This window comes from Glandiceps talaboti, chromosome 10 (assembly GCF_964340395.1).
Source record: "Glandiceps talaboti chromosome 10, keGlaTala1.1, whole genome shotgun sequence".
NCBI lineage: Eukaryota > Metazoa > Hemichordata > Enteropneusta > Spengelidae > Glandiceps > Glandiceps talaboti.
Genome location: NC_135558.1, coordinates 2,613,307 through 2,631,948, shown reverse-complemented (window position 1 = coordinate 2,631,948; position 18,642 = coordinate 2,613,307). Strand labels below are relative to the sequence as shown.

Genomic DNA, 18,642 nt, shown 5'->3' with positions numbered 1-18,642 from the left:
AATTGTAAAAATATGACATTATTGATCACTTCTAGAATATTGTAAATGTACGCAAAGAGTATACAATTATATATTTTTATTATTTCTAAAAGATTTAATCGCAATATGATCTAAATCATGAAATGTATCTATCATTAATCGACGTACTCTATATACATTATTAGTTATAGACGACCTATTTCGTGAGAGACGTCACGACTTTCTGCTGTGTTGCTATTTTTAGCTGGTATCTTCCACCTTTTGTCTTTGTCCCATGTCCCATCCACCCTCAGCACGTTTGGCGTAGTGTGTTCAGTGTTAACGGCCGTCGTTTCCAGGAAATACCACAATTACAGCGGTCTTTCTCAACTCCTTCGACCGGATATCGTCAGAAGGACACCGCCTGGTACTTTTGGAATTGTCTAGACAGCCACCAAGTCGACGGACGGATTTTTAACGTCAAAATGACCGAATATAAACTTGTTGTAGTTGGAGGTGAGTATGACATCGTGTAGTGTTTGTATATTGACAAGGAATGGGTGGAGGCCCACAACGCCCTATTTTAATGTAAACCGATTTGCATGGGAAGCAGTAAAATTGTATCAGAATACGAAACGAATATGGCACCAGTAATGCCAACGTCCGCCCACCACCCAACGCGGATATAGATACACATTTGCGAGATTTGTACGAGTTCTGTGTCGATGTTGACAGTGACCTGCACATAACTAGTAGTGTGGTGGTCAATGAACTGCCAACAACATGGACAATGATCGGTCACAAGGCGATCGAATATCGTAAAAGCAAAAACGCATTGCTCCGTTTATCGGGCACGATATTAGTACATCATGTACTAATGTGCGAGCGAGTAATATCAAAATACATTAGTACTAATAGTACTACGATAACTGTCACAATGTGTCAGTGTTGTTACGTGAAATGTGTTTTCGTGATGTGTAATCATGGTAGACAGACACAAAACACAAATACATCATGTGCATATGGTAACATGCAGACACATGATGCTTGCATGTGACTGCCCGCTGGGATAGGACCTTCTGTCCTTACCCGGTTACCGCTCATGTTTTAATGGATTGGGATTGTAACTGCAATGCCCTTGGTTCCCTAGTACATTTATTTCTTTTATTTCACCTGTTTACCATTCATTCAAACGCCAGGACATCCAATTTCATATGTGACAGGTGCATGATGTAATGCTCACATTAGGTTTCAAGGTTACTGCATATGGTACATTGGTAGTATGTATGATATAAACAGAACGTGACTTGGGCATGCCTGGCACTTGTCCTTCAAGTCTGAAGTAAATAAACAAGCTATCACAATGTATGCCAAGAGTTATGCCCACTGTTGTATGTTATTCACATAAACTTATTTACATGATGCAAATGTTAGGTTTGGAGAGTTATTCCTAAATATTGAATTTCCCACATGTATAAGTAGTTATGTATATTGACATCCTTTGATTCCATCCATTCAAATAGCTTATATCTTATAAATTCTAAATTACTTCTTTTTTAACATAAATAGTCAATATTGTAGGCAGTGATTGCCAAGAGTTTCTTGAAATGGATATGAAAATGATCATTAAGGCAAGAAAAATGTCAGCTTTATTTACATTACAGTTGAAGAATTAAAAAAAAGGCAAATACATCAACATTTTCCATCAGTCAAACCATCAATCATGTAATTATCTGTGTTGGCTACTGACAGTTTCCATTACCGTACCAACTACTCTAGTAGAGTGCAATGTTATGACAAAAATGAGACCACTGAGTAGAAGTGCCAAGAAAAAAAAACAAAGATGAATATCTAGCCTTGACTCACTCTTATAGGGTAACTCATGCTGTGAGGAATATATAAATAATTGTGGTATGGTGTACAATTGTACTGGAATAGAAATATGGTATGCCAACAAGATAAATGTCATATCATGGAGATGTTATTCAGTAGCCTGTTACAAATCATATCTCACTGTGGAGTCAACAAAGCTATTTAGTGTTGCTGTCATTTCCATTGTGGTGACCCTATTATTTTTTTTTTATGTTTCTCATTACTTTTTCATGGCAACTATGGGTTGGTCGGCCAATAAAAAAAGTAAAAAAAGCAAACATTAATTTTCTTCATTTTTCTCTGCCTCTCCTTTTCCTCCTCTCTATCTTCTTTTTATTGGATTCCTGGTAACAAGCCCTTTCGCCGCTTTTCTACACAATTGGAATTTTTTGAGCCCCCTACTTTAATAACTGCTATCATGGAAGAAATGCTAGCTGTATGTTCATGAACAAGTGTCGTCACCACCATCATGACTGTAAATGACGTAGACAGTCCAGACACTTTTTTATTCTTGCCAGAGAGGGCACTGTTCCACAAAATATTAAGGGTGGGTGAAAATAAAAATATTTTTTATTTTGATGTCAGAACTGAAAGTTTGGGTCGGTCAGGTAATGAGAAACAAAAAAAAATAAGAGTTACCTTGATCTCAGCTTTTGTTGTATGATTCATAAGCATTTTGTTCTGATTGAAGCACGCTGTATGTATTGTATTGTATTACTCATATTGGTGGGATTTCTCAAATGTAGTTTGCAATGAAACTAATTCAGTATAAATTCATCTGTAATGTATACATGTGGATGTATGCATCCTTTCAGTTCTCTATTGAATAGAAATGTCTGTAGGGTGAATGCTGCTCCATGGGTGGATGTATATGTATATCCCTCAAGACTTACAGAAATTTCATCAAAATGTAGCAGTAGTATGAATGTAATGTTGGTGCAGTCATGTACAACCCACCCCATCCCACAAAAAAGACCTAGTCTGTACATGTACCTGATGCTTGGTGCAACCTGCTTGTACAGTATAACATTGATGTGTTTGGTTAAAAGATGAATCTCTCTTCCATTTGGTTCAGCGTGAGTTTATATTGAAATGATATCAAAGTTAAACAGTATTCAGTAGTTTGTTGATTTCACTGCTAATGTCTTTCCCACAAACATTAAACTCTACTTATAACTGTAATGCCAATGTTTTATTGATTCATTTGATAAGCATTATTACTTAATTGCAGATTAGTAACAGCAGTGATGATGTAGATGGTTTGTAAAGTATCTGACAGCACCCAAATATGGGCATGTCTATGAATTATGCTTGAGATTGAATGGTACATGCCATCTACCCAATGAGGGCACCTCTGAAAACACAAATGTCCATATTTGGGCTGTGAACAGTTACATTGTATTGAGTGTTTATATGATGGAACATGTATGTTGATGTTTACCATAATAAGGAAATCTATGCAAGTTTTACCAGATTTCCCTTCACTTTTACTGGGATTCCCAGCCAAAATTAAATGTGGTAAAGGGAAGAGAATCTGTAAATTTTGCAAGTTTTATCAGATTTCCTGTTGAGCTGCAGTTACTTGGATTCCCCTCCCTTATCAGAACACTCATCATTATGATATGTCATGTACTGGAGGTTTACTGAAACAACAGTTACAAGCATTGTCAGTGTGATAATTAAGTGATAACCCTTGATACTCAAGTAGAAATTATCAAGGACACTAGAAGCGGATGCTGTATTCTACTAGGTGTAAGCTTGGAGTATAGTAATTATACTGACAGGTAGAATGATTGACATCCACTGTACTCTACTAGATGGAAGGTAGAATGATTGACATCCACTGTACTCTACTAGATGTAAGGTAGAATGATTGACAGTCACTGTATTCTACTACATTTGTAGATGTAAGGTAGAATGATTGACATCTACTGTACTCTACTAGATGTAAGGTAGAATGATTGACATCCACTGTATTCTACTAGATGTTTGGTAGAATGATTGACAGCCACTGTATTCTACTACATTTGTAGATGTAAGGTAGAATGATTGACATCTACTGTACTCTACTAGATGTAAGGTAGAATGATTGACATCTACTGTACTCTGCTAGATGTAAGGTAGAATGATTGACATCTACTGTACTCTACTAGATGTAAGGTAGAATGATTGACATCTACTGTACTCTACTAGATGTAAGGTAGAATGACTGACATCTACTGTACTCTACTAGATGTTAGATAGAATGATTGACATCTACTGTACTCTACTAGATGTAAGGTAGAATGATTGACATCCACTGTATTCTACTGGATGTAAGGTAGAATGATTGACAGCCATTTTACTCTACTAGATGTAAGGTAGAATGATTGACAGCCATTTTACTCTACTAGATGTAAGGTAGAATGATTGACAGCCATTTTACTCTACTAGATGTAAGGTAGAATGATTGACAGCCATTTTACTCTACTAGATGTAAGGTAGAATGATTGACAGCCACTGTACTCTACTAGATGTTAGCCTAGGTAGAATGATTGACAGCCACTGTACTCTACTAGATGTAAGGTAGAGTGATTGACAGCCGCTGATCTCAAAAGTACATGAGAACAAAATGATGTAAATGCAAGGATGATTTCACAACTGTTTGCAATTTTGTCTGCAGCTTTGATATTTCCATGAGCATAGCAAGTGAAAGTGCACAGAAAACATCACAGACATGAATGCGATGAGTGCAACACATATATCCACACTAGCACTCTTGCATCAAGCTGTCCTGTTATTGGGTTACATACTTTGTGTGTTTCTCAGATACAGCAAATTTCATAAAAACAACTATTTATTCATGCACTTTCATGAACATAGAACCGTGTGCATTCATATTCATACAAGTATGCAATACAGTGTTTTCTGTGTTATACATGTACTTTGGGGCAAACATCAACAGTATGTGCACATGCACTTCTGCGGGTATTAACTGATACATAGAAAATAATATAGAGACAGTACAAAAAGATTTGTCACTCGTGTATATAAATAAATATATATACTAGTATATATTTATTTAGAGGTGATGATGTAACTTTTCAAAACCCAAATACAATCCGCTCAACTTGTAAACAATTGTAATGACTGCATTGTTCATGTTTGTGTCTGTCATGTACAGACACAAAGTGACATGCAATAGTACATTGTTGTCCAAACCTGAAGGTCATGTACATTGCATGCGTCACATGCATTGTGACCAAAAGCGAAGAAAGCCCCTGCAATAACAAACTCATTTATTGATCAGTGTTAATCTATAAACGATATATCCTAGCAAATTGTGATTCAGAAATGAAGAACTCGGATTACTCTGAAATGAAACAAACAGACATGAATTATGTGACTAGCCTTGTGAAGGTCAAAGGTTCATTTATATGGGTCAACCGTCATGTAAGTTACATTAAGTAAGGTTAAAAGTAGAATTATTACAATACCGTTTATTCTAAGTTACATAACATGTGAAAATAATTCTGTGTGATACTTCATAAATTTGATGAAAAAGACACTCTGGAAACATTTAAATGACTAAAATGTGCTAAGAGTTAAATGTCAGTCCATTCTTAGCATACTATAGATCAGAAGATGACATGTTTATGTGTAACAATGTATGGCCTCGCCCCTGGAATGAACTCTCGCTATGAGGGTTAACTTATAATCAATGAATGTATGCTAGAATTGTATTGCCTGTTGCCGAGAGTACATGTATGAAGACTCCCTAGAAAATCAAAGAATCTGTCAAAATATGTGGAAGGACAATGAATTTGTAAAATTATTATTAAACAAATTTCATGTTTCAAAAAATTCTAAATTGATAATGTGGGACTGGGACCTACTTCTCAATAAAGAAATTGGAGAACCCTGGCCAAATATGCAAAGCTTGAACCTGTAACTAGTATATCATGAATGGTGAATTCATGTGACATTTATGATACATTTGAGGAGAGAAATAACTGACAAATAGTATTATAGATATGATTTATGTGATAAGTACAGCTTACATTTAGGGTTACCCTGCTAGATATTATTATCATATGATAGCATGGTCTACTATTATCATATTGAACACATATTGCCTGGCCATGAGGGCTATAGCACCCGTTTATAACACCCGAGGGACTGTGAGTTTTCAGAATCACATGCTATTTCCCGAGGCCAAAGGCCGAGGGAAATAGCATGTGATTCTGGTAACTCACAGTCACGAGGGGGTAATGAATGGGTGCTATAGCCCGAATATAGGCCAGGCAATATGTGTTTTATAATATACCTCATGCTGTGAACTAGCGGTGGCTGACGACATCGTCAGAAGCTGCCATTTTGACCTGCTGTGAACGCGCAGTGGTCACATGACCATGTAAAAGTTGATGGAACTATTTCCCTAGGGAAATAGTCATTCTATTTTCCTATCACGTGACTGATTCTAGCGAATCATGGCACAGCATTATCACTAGGTATATTATAATGTGGTCTAATTCTAAATTATGTGTCTTTTTGTACCTTATAGCTGGAGGCGTTGGTAAAAGTGCTCTCACAATCCAACTCATACAGAATCAGTAAGTACAAAATGTATCTCATTATATTTATATTACCAGTTATAGAGTGTATCTGATGCTTACCGTTCAACCTTTCCTACAATTACTAATTTGTACATACATATTAAGAGTGTACTAGTATCTATAGATTAGGCATTGGTAGTACTGTTTGTGTAGTGAAATGATCTATGCATGCACTGGCATAAGATAGAGTTACTGTTATTGGTGCAACTTGTACATGTACATGTAAGTACTTTTAACAGGGGAACTTGGGTAGATTTTACCTACTTACCACCTGGAACAAAAATAGTGGTAGGGAACCCTGGTAAAATGCTGGGGTGGAACTCGAGTAGATTTTACCTACCTACTGCCCATATCAAAAACATTGGTAGGAACCCTTGTAAATGATAGGGGAATTAACTTGGGTAGATTTTACTGACTTACTGCCCTGTGTTGTCAGAAGTATTATGCTTCTATCTTCATTGTATAAAAAGTATTATACCTAAAAATTTCATATTATCTTTACCTTCTTTTTCAGTTTTGTTGATGAATATGACCCCACAATAGGTAAGTCTCATCAGATAAAATATTTTTCACATTTGATGGTATCACTAAAAATATACACATAAGTCACTTTAGTTAAATTACAAAAATGTATATATTTTGATATTCAAAATTTGGTGTAGTTTGAAGGATGCACTCTGTTACAGTACAACATTACAAATGAAAGAAGAAACCATTGCAGGTGGGGAGGGGGGTCATGGAGTTTCGATGTCAGGGGGTGGGGAGGGGGTCAGTTCTTTTGACGTATCCCTGAAGTTATGACAGTGCCATTGTGTCAGAAGGGTCAAACTGAATGACAGCTAAAATAGATAAATTCTTAGCAAGTCACAATGCAGAAACTAGTTGGTAACTTGAGATCTAAAATAAGTTTGTGGTTTTCATGATACTTCAGAAATGCATGCACATTTGTAACAACAGAGTAACATTATACTGTCAAATTAGCTATGACTTTTTGTACCCTAGTCTAAGTACAGAATGGATGTAGTATATCTACTGTAGTATTCAAAGACAGCTTGTATGGAATTAGGGCTAGTAACATCAAATTTTGTACTTTGTATTTGATATTTCCAAATCAGACATTACTGTAAAGATAATGATATGCTAATCTTTAATACTATCTTATCTAAGAATTGCTAATTTTGTTGTTATTGTTGTTTGTAACTTAACAGAGGATTCCTATCGTAAACAAGTCGTTATTGATGGAGAAACTTGTCTGCTTGATATTCTTGACACAGCAGGGCAAGAAGAATACAGGTAATGTCAAATTATTGGAATTCACGTTATCACAAACATTTGAAAATGGGAGTGGAGAAGGAAGGATATTTTACACCCATTTTGTTGACTGACTGAGTGACTTCCATTTTAAACAAGCTTAGAAGTTGGGGTCCACCATCTTGTTTTTAAGGAAATCATCAATCTTTTATTTTCCCCATAGAGTTAAAATAGTAATCGGCGGCCATATTGGATTCTAAAATGACTAAATGATTTTGATATGATTGTGATCTCTATTTCGAAAATGTGTATGTTGGCCACAGATTTGTTTATTGGTTTTAACTGAGAATAGGGTAGAGTTTACTTGAACAAAGTGACAGAAACAGTTTACAGAGTTTATTTCTGAGGTGCAGTCTATGTTAACCCTCATTGTCTTTAATTTTGACACCCTTAGCTTAATTATCTTCTTTTTTTAAATCTGCTGCAAAGTGGGATATCCATGTGTGTAATTTGTAAATAAAACTATTTTTCTGTGTATTTGATTTGGCAGTGCTATGAGAGACCAGTATATGAGGACAGGAGAAGGCTTTCTGTGTGTGTTTGCAGTCAACAATGCTAAGTCTTTTGAAGACATTGGGTCATACAGAGAACAAATCAAGCGAGTCAAAGATGCCGATGATGTACCTATGGTTTGTAAGTATTAAAAAGCTACCAAAATTATTCTAAAGTGGATGAGTTTATAATTATGCACTAATCATTCAGGTGAAAATACTTCCATAAAACCATGTGCAGTGTAATTTTAATATCAATACATGCTTTTGATGCCATAAAAAGTCATTTTGTTTCCTGGACTGTCAGTACCCTTAAAATTGCATGTATGTCATATTGAATTGTTTATATATTATTATATATACCTAAATGCCAGCATATACTCAACATGGTCACTTGTGTCATCTGCAGCATAACTGATTCTTCATTCACGCTGTCTTAAACTTACCACAGCATTGTTGGAAGTGGAGTATTAAACCCAAATTCTCTATTTTCTAATAACAGTGGTTGGAAATAAATGTGACTTGCCCACTAGAGCCGTTGATTTGAGAGAAGCATATGCACTAGCAAAGAGTTATGGAATACCTTTTGTAGAAACTTCAGCAAAAACAAGACAGGGTGTGGTAAGTATGGATATAAGTATTCTAGTATTACACCATGGCAGACATACACAGACATGGTCTTACCTTTACAGAAAGACAAACACACTGTGACAAACACCAGTCATATACTCAATACACAGACAGTGGACAAAATAGAATAACACAGATGCAAATCAACTCATACACAGACAGACATAATAGTCTGTAAGATACCGACATCCGTGCCATGCTCAGCCAGCACTCACTGGTTAAGGAGCCAGATAGGGCTGAATAGCACATCATATCTTAGTCTAAGACAGACATGTACACAAACTTTATTTTCTTATCAAAAACATTTTATAAAACACCTGAATCCAATACAAAGTAACATTCAAAGATTCTGAACAAGAAAACCCAATAGAGGTGTTTAAAACACCTATGTAAAAAAAATGTTAGCCTTAATAATATATTTCCTGAATTTCTGAAGAGTGAGTGACTCTAGGTTTGGATTCTGTGACATTTTCCAACCCTTTTGTGTTCACAACATTGAACATAGTTCACTATTGCATTGGTTCAGTCATGTTCTACATTGAAGCCAGCTCAATAATGAATAATAGGAGAGGGTATTCTGTAGAAAACATACCTTAGTCAACACTGAGCAGTGTTCTTCCAGTTATATTACCTATTGAAGAAAAACCAAAGAGGGCGCCCTCAAGGGCTGGATCTCAATAACTGATCCTAGTAATACAACAACTCTACTAAAATCTATACTCAAGATCAGATCTCAACCAAAATCTAATCAATTGGTCATTGTTTCATAGACTATTTTTATACAAAGTTTAAACTAAATCCAACCATATTTTTTAGCACAACTGAACTGAGGTTCTATGCATTGTAGCTATCAAGAAACCTGTTTAAGATACCAAGAGTAAACATTGTCTGACAAATCAAATCGCCCACATTACATCAACATTTGTTGTCCAAATTCTTCATTTGTGCTACAATATCATTGGCACTGTTTTCTACATATCCTGTTAATAAACAAACAGATAGACAGGGTGAAAACCTAACCTCTGTTCAACTCCAGTTAGCTGAGGTATTAAATAACTTCATTGTCCATCAATACAGCCCCCTAGTACACATGATGAAATACCTCTCCTACTAACGAGTACTAAAATTTTAACCAATGCACACAATATAATTTGATAGGCAGAGAGCTTTTGACTGCAAACTGTCAGTCTTGTTCACTCTATGATAGATGGCACTATTTGTTATGATAATAGTTATGTTGTCATGGAGAATGCTTCCGTAGATCTTGGGGAGAAAGAACCATCCCTCATTTCTGTGGTCAACTCTTGATGAAGATGGCCTCCTTGATACATGTACTTCATTTCTGTGAGTTGGATTGTTTACCAAGGACTTTGACATCACTGTCTCAATGTCTTGTTGACCTCTCTCTTACTAGATTCATATTATACCACCTTTTTTTATCTTCCAGGATGATGCATTTTACACATTGGTTAGAGAAATCAGAAAATATGTAAGTATATCTAAGCAATTCAAATTCACTTACCTAACATTTCTTCAACTTACTTAGGAGAAAACTTTCATCTAAATTAATACCGGTATATCCATTTCAATGATATCCATGTCTATGGATGTTCTTTTCTAATGTTTGAAATTGTACTAGATTGTTCTGAGGTCAACCAATGAGTGTTTAAGAAGCTGCTGATACAGACAGACATCTCAAAGTAGTATACTAGTACAGGACTGTCACTTTGGCCAAAATATTTATTTCTGCATTTTTCAAGTGTGACCTTATACCATGCACGAGCCAAGTTGAACAAAAAATATGGAATTTATACTCTGGTTGTTCTACATCACGACAGCATGTGTCTACATCACTGGTTCTGCTCTGTTCAAAATATGAGCCAAAACATTCAAAATTGCCATTACTTTCCCCAATTTTTCTTTGATATTACTGGCGCTGGTATAATTATGTTATTCTCCAATATTTTTAGCTCCGCTGTCAGCGAAAGCTGAAAGCGTAGCTTTAGGTATAGGTGGGTATTGAGGTATAGAGAGTAGAGTGAATCATAGGTGTCCGTCAAACTTTTATATTTTTACTATCTATTCCGAAAGTGACAGTCGGAATTCTTTGGTATTTGGTGTGCATGTTCCCTGGGGGGAGGCTATTCAGATTTGTTCATGCCAAGTTGATCTGTGCCATTTTCAATTTTTTATGATTTTTTTTCATAAAATGTCATTTTCATCAACTCCTTGAAAACCTCTTATTAGATTGCTTTGATATCTGGCGTGTTGATGCGCAGGGGGTAGCTTACTCAGATTTGTTAATTTCAAGTCAGCACATCCTCATTTTTATTTTTTATGATTTTTTTTTTGTAATTTGAAAAAAAAATTAATATGTTAATGAGCATAATGACCGACGCCATATTGGAAATCAGCCGACGAGACTTTAAGTAAACTGCCACTTTTCAAAAGACACTATTGACGTCAAACAAGCAATGTAATATGTGCTATAGTCATAATTCTACGCATTGGGCGCCCAAATGACAAGCGTTTGTTCGAAACAGGGTTGTAAACTTCAAATCCAATTCTGCACCCTTCTACATAATCAGCCAGTCCGCAACATTCTTATTTGCATACTCTATCCTGATTCGACCAGAAGCTGAAGGTGACCTCATTCGACCGAGCGATTTTCCACAGCAAGTATCTTGAGTATCAACACAGGACGTTCTTGGTACTGACTAAAATCACACTTCAGACCCACTATAAAAGTGTGATGTTTTCAGATAACATGTAACTTGTGGTTAATTCTATATTGTCGTGCAATTTGGAATGACAGTGAACCAGAATTCAGACAACTTGCGTAAGGAAGGGCATGCCAGGCATGCGGTTGAAGTTTAAATATGGCCGACAGTTCACATGTAAAGTTAAACGACATGAACGTGTCTTGCCTTTCCAAAATGCAAATATTTGGCAAGTAAAAATAATTAAAATAATTACAACTTTAATTTGGCTTCAGACTTTGCATTATGTTTTGCGTATCTTTCCCCGTTTTACATGTAAATCCGAAAAGGTTCTCTCTCATCATGTCATCAGTGTCAGTGATCATACCGCGCGGGGTAGTCCTCGGGTGCACGAGTCTATATTACTGACTTGACTCTAAACACCGGAGGGGGAGGGACAATTGTCAGAATCGAGTCCCGAATTCCTCCGTATGCAAGCAGGACTACGCGCGGGGCTGCTTTGAGTACGAGCGACGTGAGGCATGTTGAGGTATTTTGTTGAGAATTATAAATATTGCGAAATGTCAAGTACAAGGTTTAAATACAATGGAATGATGAAAAAAATGGCAGAGTCTGCTGACAGGCGCCGGTCACAAGAAACACTGTGAATTAAAATATCAGACAATGTACATGTATGTATTAATCGCCGACAATCCACCCGTATGCACGAGGGACTAACCCGGAAGCAAGTCGTTGTCAGCCATACGTTACAGTGGTAACATCGTCCGAGAAATCGCTGCGTTCAGAGTGTCATTATTCACAGAATTGTTGTTTTCGAGTGAAAACCCGTCTTGATGAATTGTATAACTCTAACAAATGAAGACATGTCAAGTTATATTTTGAAAGTTGTATCGCTAGTTTGAGACGATTTTCTCACGTACTATAGTACTATCGAGGCTTACTTGGAAGGTAGTAGGACCTTCCAGTTCATCGGGAAGTTTAGCCAGTCCGATAATTCTTTCTGGTTTAGTTTACAACACTTTTGATCACGCAGATTTTGTTGTTGTGATGAAAAGAAATAAAAAAAAGATCATTTCAACCATTTCGTTGTGTTTTCTTTGTGAAAGGTAACCGAACATGAACGAGTGTTACCACTGTAACGTATGGCTGAGAATGACTCTCTTCCGGGTACTTGAGATTGTCGCCGTACGGAAACTAAGATGGCGATTAATACATTTCTTCCCTATATATATCTACCACAACTAGTACAAGTTGAATGTTGTTGACTTTGTAAATTTGTTAGAAAATTCAAATTCATATTGCCTCAAAATTATTTTAGATCCCTAGTTTATTTCATTCATCATTAAAATTTTCCAGGGTTACAGCTGTAAGACACTGGAATTATTTATAGCCAACCTCAAAATCCTCTTTTTTTCTTTTTCTTGTGTGCATTTCCCAGTCATTTTTTTCTGAGATTTTGTGCAATTTTTCATAACAGTAGATTTTTGTTATAAAATGGTGACTATGGTATAAAAGTACAATACATTACCAACTTCTGAGTAAAATGTGTTTTATAGTGAGACATCATATGAAAGCACTAACCACTTTATTGCATCGCTAAAACAAAACTGCATAGTGAAGAGCTGAAGACCTGAACTACTTCTACATGTCACCAAAATAAAAAATTAAATTAAAAAAAAACCAGCGGAGCTATTCTGACCGATAGGTCGCTTGTTCTTCATTCAGCTGGAAAATACCCATGACCTAGGGTTGTCACTACGAGGTAATAGAGATTTTAAGACCCTTAGGTCACTCGTAATTTTCTTGGCTGGCCAAAGGAAGATATCGGGCAGTATCATCTAATTATTTGTATTTAAACTAATGTGTTTTCCCGTCTGTCCATTTTGTGATTCCAGAAAGAAAGACGTGGAAATCTTCGGAAGAAATCCAAAGGCAGCCGATTCAAATGTCAAATTTTGTAAATCTGGGTGGTGTGTTCACATCTGAGAAAATAGGATTATGTCATGCCAATTGTGAGCTTCCCAGCATGAAAAATTCTTCGCAGTACAGACAGGCTCTTTATTTACTGAACTTTCAACTTTGAACTTTGCCATTTAACTTAGACTCGCCATGTATATTTTCTGTCAACCACTTTAATACCTGACCAAAGGTCAAACCTCACTCACCCATCCAGAACCTTCTAGCAAGTGTCTTTTAGCTAATATCATCCAAATGAATTGGAAAATGTTGTTTTGTGGCATTTTATTGTACTTGTATTTATACAAAATTTGTTACTTGAAATGTAAAAAATACCATTGTCAACATTCTCTTTGTTGGGGATCAGTTTGCGCAGGGAGGCTGTTCTATATTAACAGAGTTAGAGGGTCTGCTTGGATAGACCCCCCTAACTGGTATAACACAGACATTAAAGAGAAGTCAACATATTGTTCCACACAGCAGGCTTCTTACAAAATGGTGTCTAGCCTTGGTATCTGTGATATGTCTTTTAGTGGATGTGGGTTCCTGGCAAATTATGATATGGACATTACCAAGAAGTAGTAAAGGAGACTTCCTGAATCAACTTAAGCATTTGACTTCCACCAAAGTCCATTATGTAAGCACTTTTGACTAACACTTTCTGCAAACTACTGAATGTTTCATGTGATGCATCATTAGGGTTATGTTATTATGTGTAATACGTTTTAAAACTACTATTTTTATCTACATTTTGTGAAATTTTGAACTCAAACACTTACCCTTTATGATGTACCATTGGTTGTGAAGACATTGTCACTTATAAACTACTAAAACAGTCATATTCTGTGTATTGTATAAACTATAGGATGTATTTTATCTTTTAGGCAACACTGGAAATATTGTATGTTCATAATAATATCCTTACTACTTGTTATAGCCGTATATACTCTTTCTGCAAATTTATGTTCTACATTAACAGAGTTAGAGGGTCAGCATGGAAAGCACCCCTAACATGTGTGATATATCACTATGTGCAGGCACAACAGACTGGATTGTAAGTTGCTTGCACTGGATGACAGTGGACACAACACAAAATCTTTTATGTGGATTTTAGATTCTTTGTGTCATCTATGTCTTCTACATGTTATCGCAGTATTCATGGATACCCTTTCTGCAGATACATAGGTACACTGTAATTTTGACGTCTTTATGTGGACACCAAAGATGAGATTGTATGTTGTTGGCACGCTTGGCAGTAGACAAAAAAGTCATTATGTGGATGCCAATGCCAGGATTGTAAGGTTTTAGCACTGACTGGCTGACAGCTGGCACTCTGTTGATGTAAACTAACAGTTTACTATAAAGATGGAAAATAAAATACTGTAAACTTTTGTATTAACAATTTGTCGTCATAATAAAGATGTCATTATTTGTCAGTAGAATGATATGACAACTTACATTGTCATATCACATGATTTCTGGAGACGTATTCAACTGCTACTTTGCTGCTTTTTTTAGCAAATAAATGAAAATAATGGTAATTGAAAAAGTCACAATTGAAAGCAGACCGGACACATTATTTTAATTATGAATGGAAAACATTGAATAAAAGCTGTTGCTTTGTTATTTGTAGTAGTTACGTGACAACCAGCTGTGACTAACGATAGCATATTTCATAAAAAAATACAACTAAAAACAACACCAGTGGATTTGCTTGAATGAAGAATGGGTAAAAAAATCAATACAACTGATACAAATAATAACAGCGGTGCCTTTGATGTAGGTAGATGCTTTTATCACTTTGTTTATATCTATGGAAGTTATAATGTAACAGTAACAGTAGTAATGAGTAGTGTTATGATGTGTAGTGTTCTATGCAGAGTTTTATCAGTAAACATTGTCATAGGATCTGGGCACCTGTGGTGTTCATGCTTTGATAAGTTATAGCATGAACTACATTTCACATGGTATGTCTTTGCATGTACCTTTTTCCTATTCAAAACAAACAAACACATCTGTAGTTTTGTTGCAGATAATACATTGATCAGAACATGTTGGATTCAAAATTTGCATTCTTTTATCTGTCGTTGCAGTAAAAATGAATTTACTATTCCACTCAATCACCAGTCTCCTCACAATCATGTGATATGCTACAAAGGTCTGTTACCATTCCATCCAATCACAGATCTTGATCGAATTGAAATATATTGTCTGTAATTTATCTAAATAGATTCGAAATATTTTGCAATATACAATTATTTTGATATTTTGTGTTGAAGGATTTGTTAATAAAACTAGAACAAGGGCATTCATAATTCCATCAGGAGGGTGGTATCCAAAGAGAATTATGGAGATTCTCCTCGTAGTACACTTTATCCCAAAATGATAGGTGTCTCTGCATATATCTATTATCAAACAAGTCATACTACAAATCACATTCTATTAGCAACATTCTGTTAGCAACATGTAGGTATCTGTTTTAGCTGGAAAGGCTATTTTTTCACAAATATGACATTCTTGGCATCATATTGAAAGATAAAGGACCGGTATCGGGTGAACATGATACCATAATGGCTCATGGTGTTTAATTAGCTAGCAGACGGGTAGCTTATGGAGGAAATTGCAATGTCGTCGTTGAGGGCAGTAAGGTTAGATATAAAGCCTAACAATCTTTAAAAGGTGAATGAGGCGGTCTAAAAATGTAATACGGCGTATTCCGGTTATCGGACTTCCGGTTGTTTCGCAGGAAAGTATCGCGAGAGGGCGCACCATATCTGACAAAGTGAGGGCCAGAATTTTCGTCATGGCATCTAATAGTATGGCGATGTATGAAGCTGTCAACAAAATGGGCGTAAAAGAACTCCGTGCATTCATAAAAGAGTGGAAAATTACTACTTCTAAATCTACTAGATATCGCCAGAAATGCTGTCAACCTTGGTCTTGAAACACTAGAAAATGATAATTTTCTGAGAGAACGGAAGAGGAGACGAATAGTGGATGTCAAGCATCAAAAGATAGAACTAATCGACAGCGGAAACATTGAAAGTTGGACGGAGGACCTTCGAAATATACCTGATGTAGACATGATAAACATATTTCTTTACCTTACTGGTGTCTGTTGCTGGACAAAAGAACGATTAGAAAATTACAAATCTGACAACAGCTTCCAATCTGATTAAAATCCGATGTAGATGTTGGCTGATCGTTCATTGCTATTTTACCTTCGTTATTTTGCCTGACCTTCTTGGTACATGTTTACATTTTTTAGCCTGCCTGATCGCCTCCTCTACGATCAGGCTAAAAAATGTAAACATGTACCAAGAAAAATAATATCAGGCAAAATAACGAAGGTAAAATAGCAATGAACGATTAGCCGACATCTACATCGGATTTTAATCAGATTGAACAGCTTCCAGCTACAGTCATTGCAATATTGAGAGTTCGGTCGACAATTAAAAGCTTTTGACAATTGTACAATATGTGAGACACGATCTGTGTGTGTCTTGAGATTCGTGTTACCATGGTTACAGGACCTTGGCAACATGAAAACCCTTTTAGAAGGCAAACTTTGCGTTGAGCATATATTTATTTATTTCAACTTTCCCCAATACCTAACACAAGTCAGCAACATACTAGTTCATTGCAATAAGAAATAAAATAACTGATAAACCTGTTTATAGTAACATAAGATGTACATATAAGGCTTGCTAAAGTCAAATGGATTCCCTAACTTTACAATGTGTGTAGGGGAGTGAGAGGGGGGGGGGGGGTATCCACACATCATTTATTTCTGTTTGTGTGACACTTATATTGAAAAATCATACTGTTTGAAGTATGATTATGATTGGCTTATTTTGGGAGGCAAGACGCCCCCCCCAAAAAAAAAAAATAATAATAATAATAATTTTTAAAAAAAATTCAAGCCGGAATGTATGGCCTAAGCTCAAACATCTGCCCATGTATAATATAAAAAAATATTTGTGAGATTTTCGGGGGAATCATCTAACCAATTGCCAGTATTCTGATGCTGTGAAGTCTATCTGTAAAGCGTGAAGACGATTCCCATGTTATCGACCCCATCAATAAGGGATCTTCAGATGAAATGTCAACCCATGTTTAAGGAATTTTCAACGTTTTCTTTCGTGACAGAGTGGCTACTTTGGATGGCACATACTTATATACCTTTAGTATGGGAGGAGGGAGAGTGGCCCCAGCCGGCCCGGGAATGACTGTGTTTTTTTGTGTGCGTGAAACCATTGGTTGTGGTGACCATACATCGAGATATATTGTAATTATAAGCTTACAATGTGCCCCTGCTTTTAGTTCAACGGTGAGATACATAACCATCCGTACGTTTTGAATTATGGCAAAGTCCCTTGGGGATAGTTACTTTTCGGAAAACTAAATGATTGATGCGAATATAATGGAGAGAAAGAAAAAAACAACACTAGATTTACCTGTATCGATATCAAAACTGCACAAGTCGTGTTAAAAATAGTTGTGTAAGCTTCCCTATGGGAACTAGCAACAGTCTAAAATTACGGGGAAACACGTCACCCTCCACAAAAGAATGGGAGTATTTCCTGTCACGACAAGTCTCGTTATCGATGGTTATATTTGTTATTTCAAAACTCGTTATTTATAAGCCATATAATTATTTCCTTTGGTATTTTTGATGGATTTAATAATAAAGAAGCAAATTTTAAGATAGCAAAATTATCCGGACAATCACAAGAATGCCCTGTACCGGGGGGGGGGGGGGGGGTACTTGACTGGTAATGAATACATGTGACCCAGGCAGATTGTAATTACAAGCATAAAAGCAACTAAATTTCAAAAACAACATTTCAATCAGAAACTAATGTTCAAATGTCTACATGCCAGATAATAGAAATCAAAAGTTTGGGGGAAATTTGAAAAACAACTTCCTGGAAAGTACGTTCTCGGATATCTCTTGGAAAATGTGAAAATCGACAACTTAGGATAGGAACTACGTTGGCCAAAATATACGAATCAAGGGTCCTAAAGGTCGTACATGCATTCAAAGAGAGTGTCAAAACTCTACATTAATCGAAAAAAGGGGATGTCAAAACCGCGGTACATATCCTT

General features: G+C 36.1%; 1 protein-coding gene across 1 annotated transcript; it reads left to right on the top strand.

The window, feature by feature from the left end:
* The first annotated feature begins 226 nt into the window (after positions 1-226).
* On the top strand, positions 227-15,112 carry LOC144440863 (GTPase KRas-like). The gene is made up of 8 exons (XM_078130295.1): positions 227-474; positions 6,374-6,422; positions 6,940-6,968; positions 7,634-7,718; positions 8,227-8,369; positions 8,730-8,848; positions 10,305-10,346; positions 13,473-15,112. The coding sequence occupies exons 1-8, from the start codon at positions 444-446 to the stop codon at positions 13,536-13,538; spliced, it is 564 nt and encodes a 187-aa protein (XP_077986421.1). The 5' UTR covers positions 227-443; the 3' UTR covers positions 13,539-15,112.
* The last annotated feature ends 3,530 nt before the right edge of the window (positions 15,113-18,642 follow it).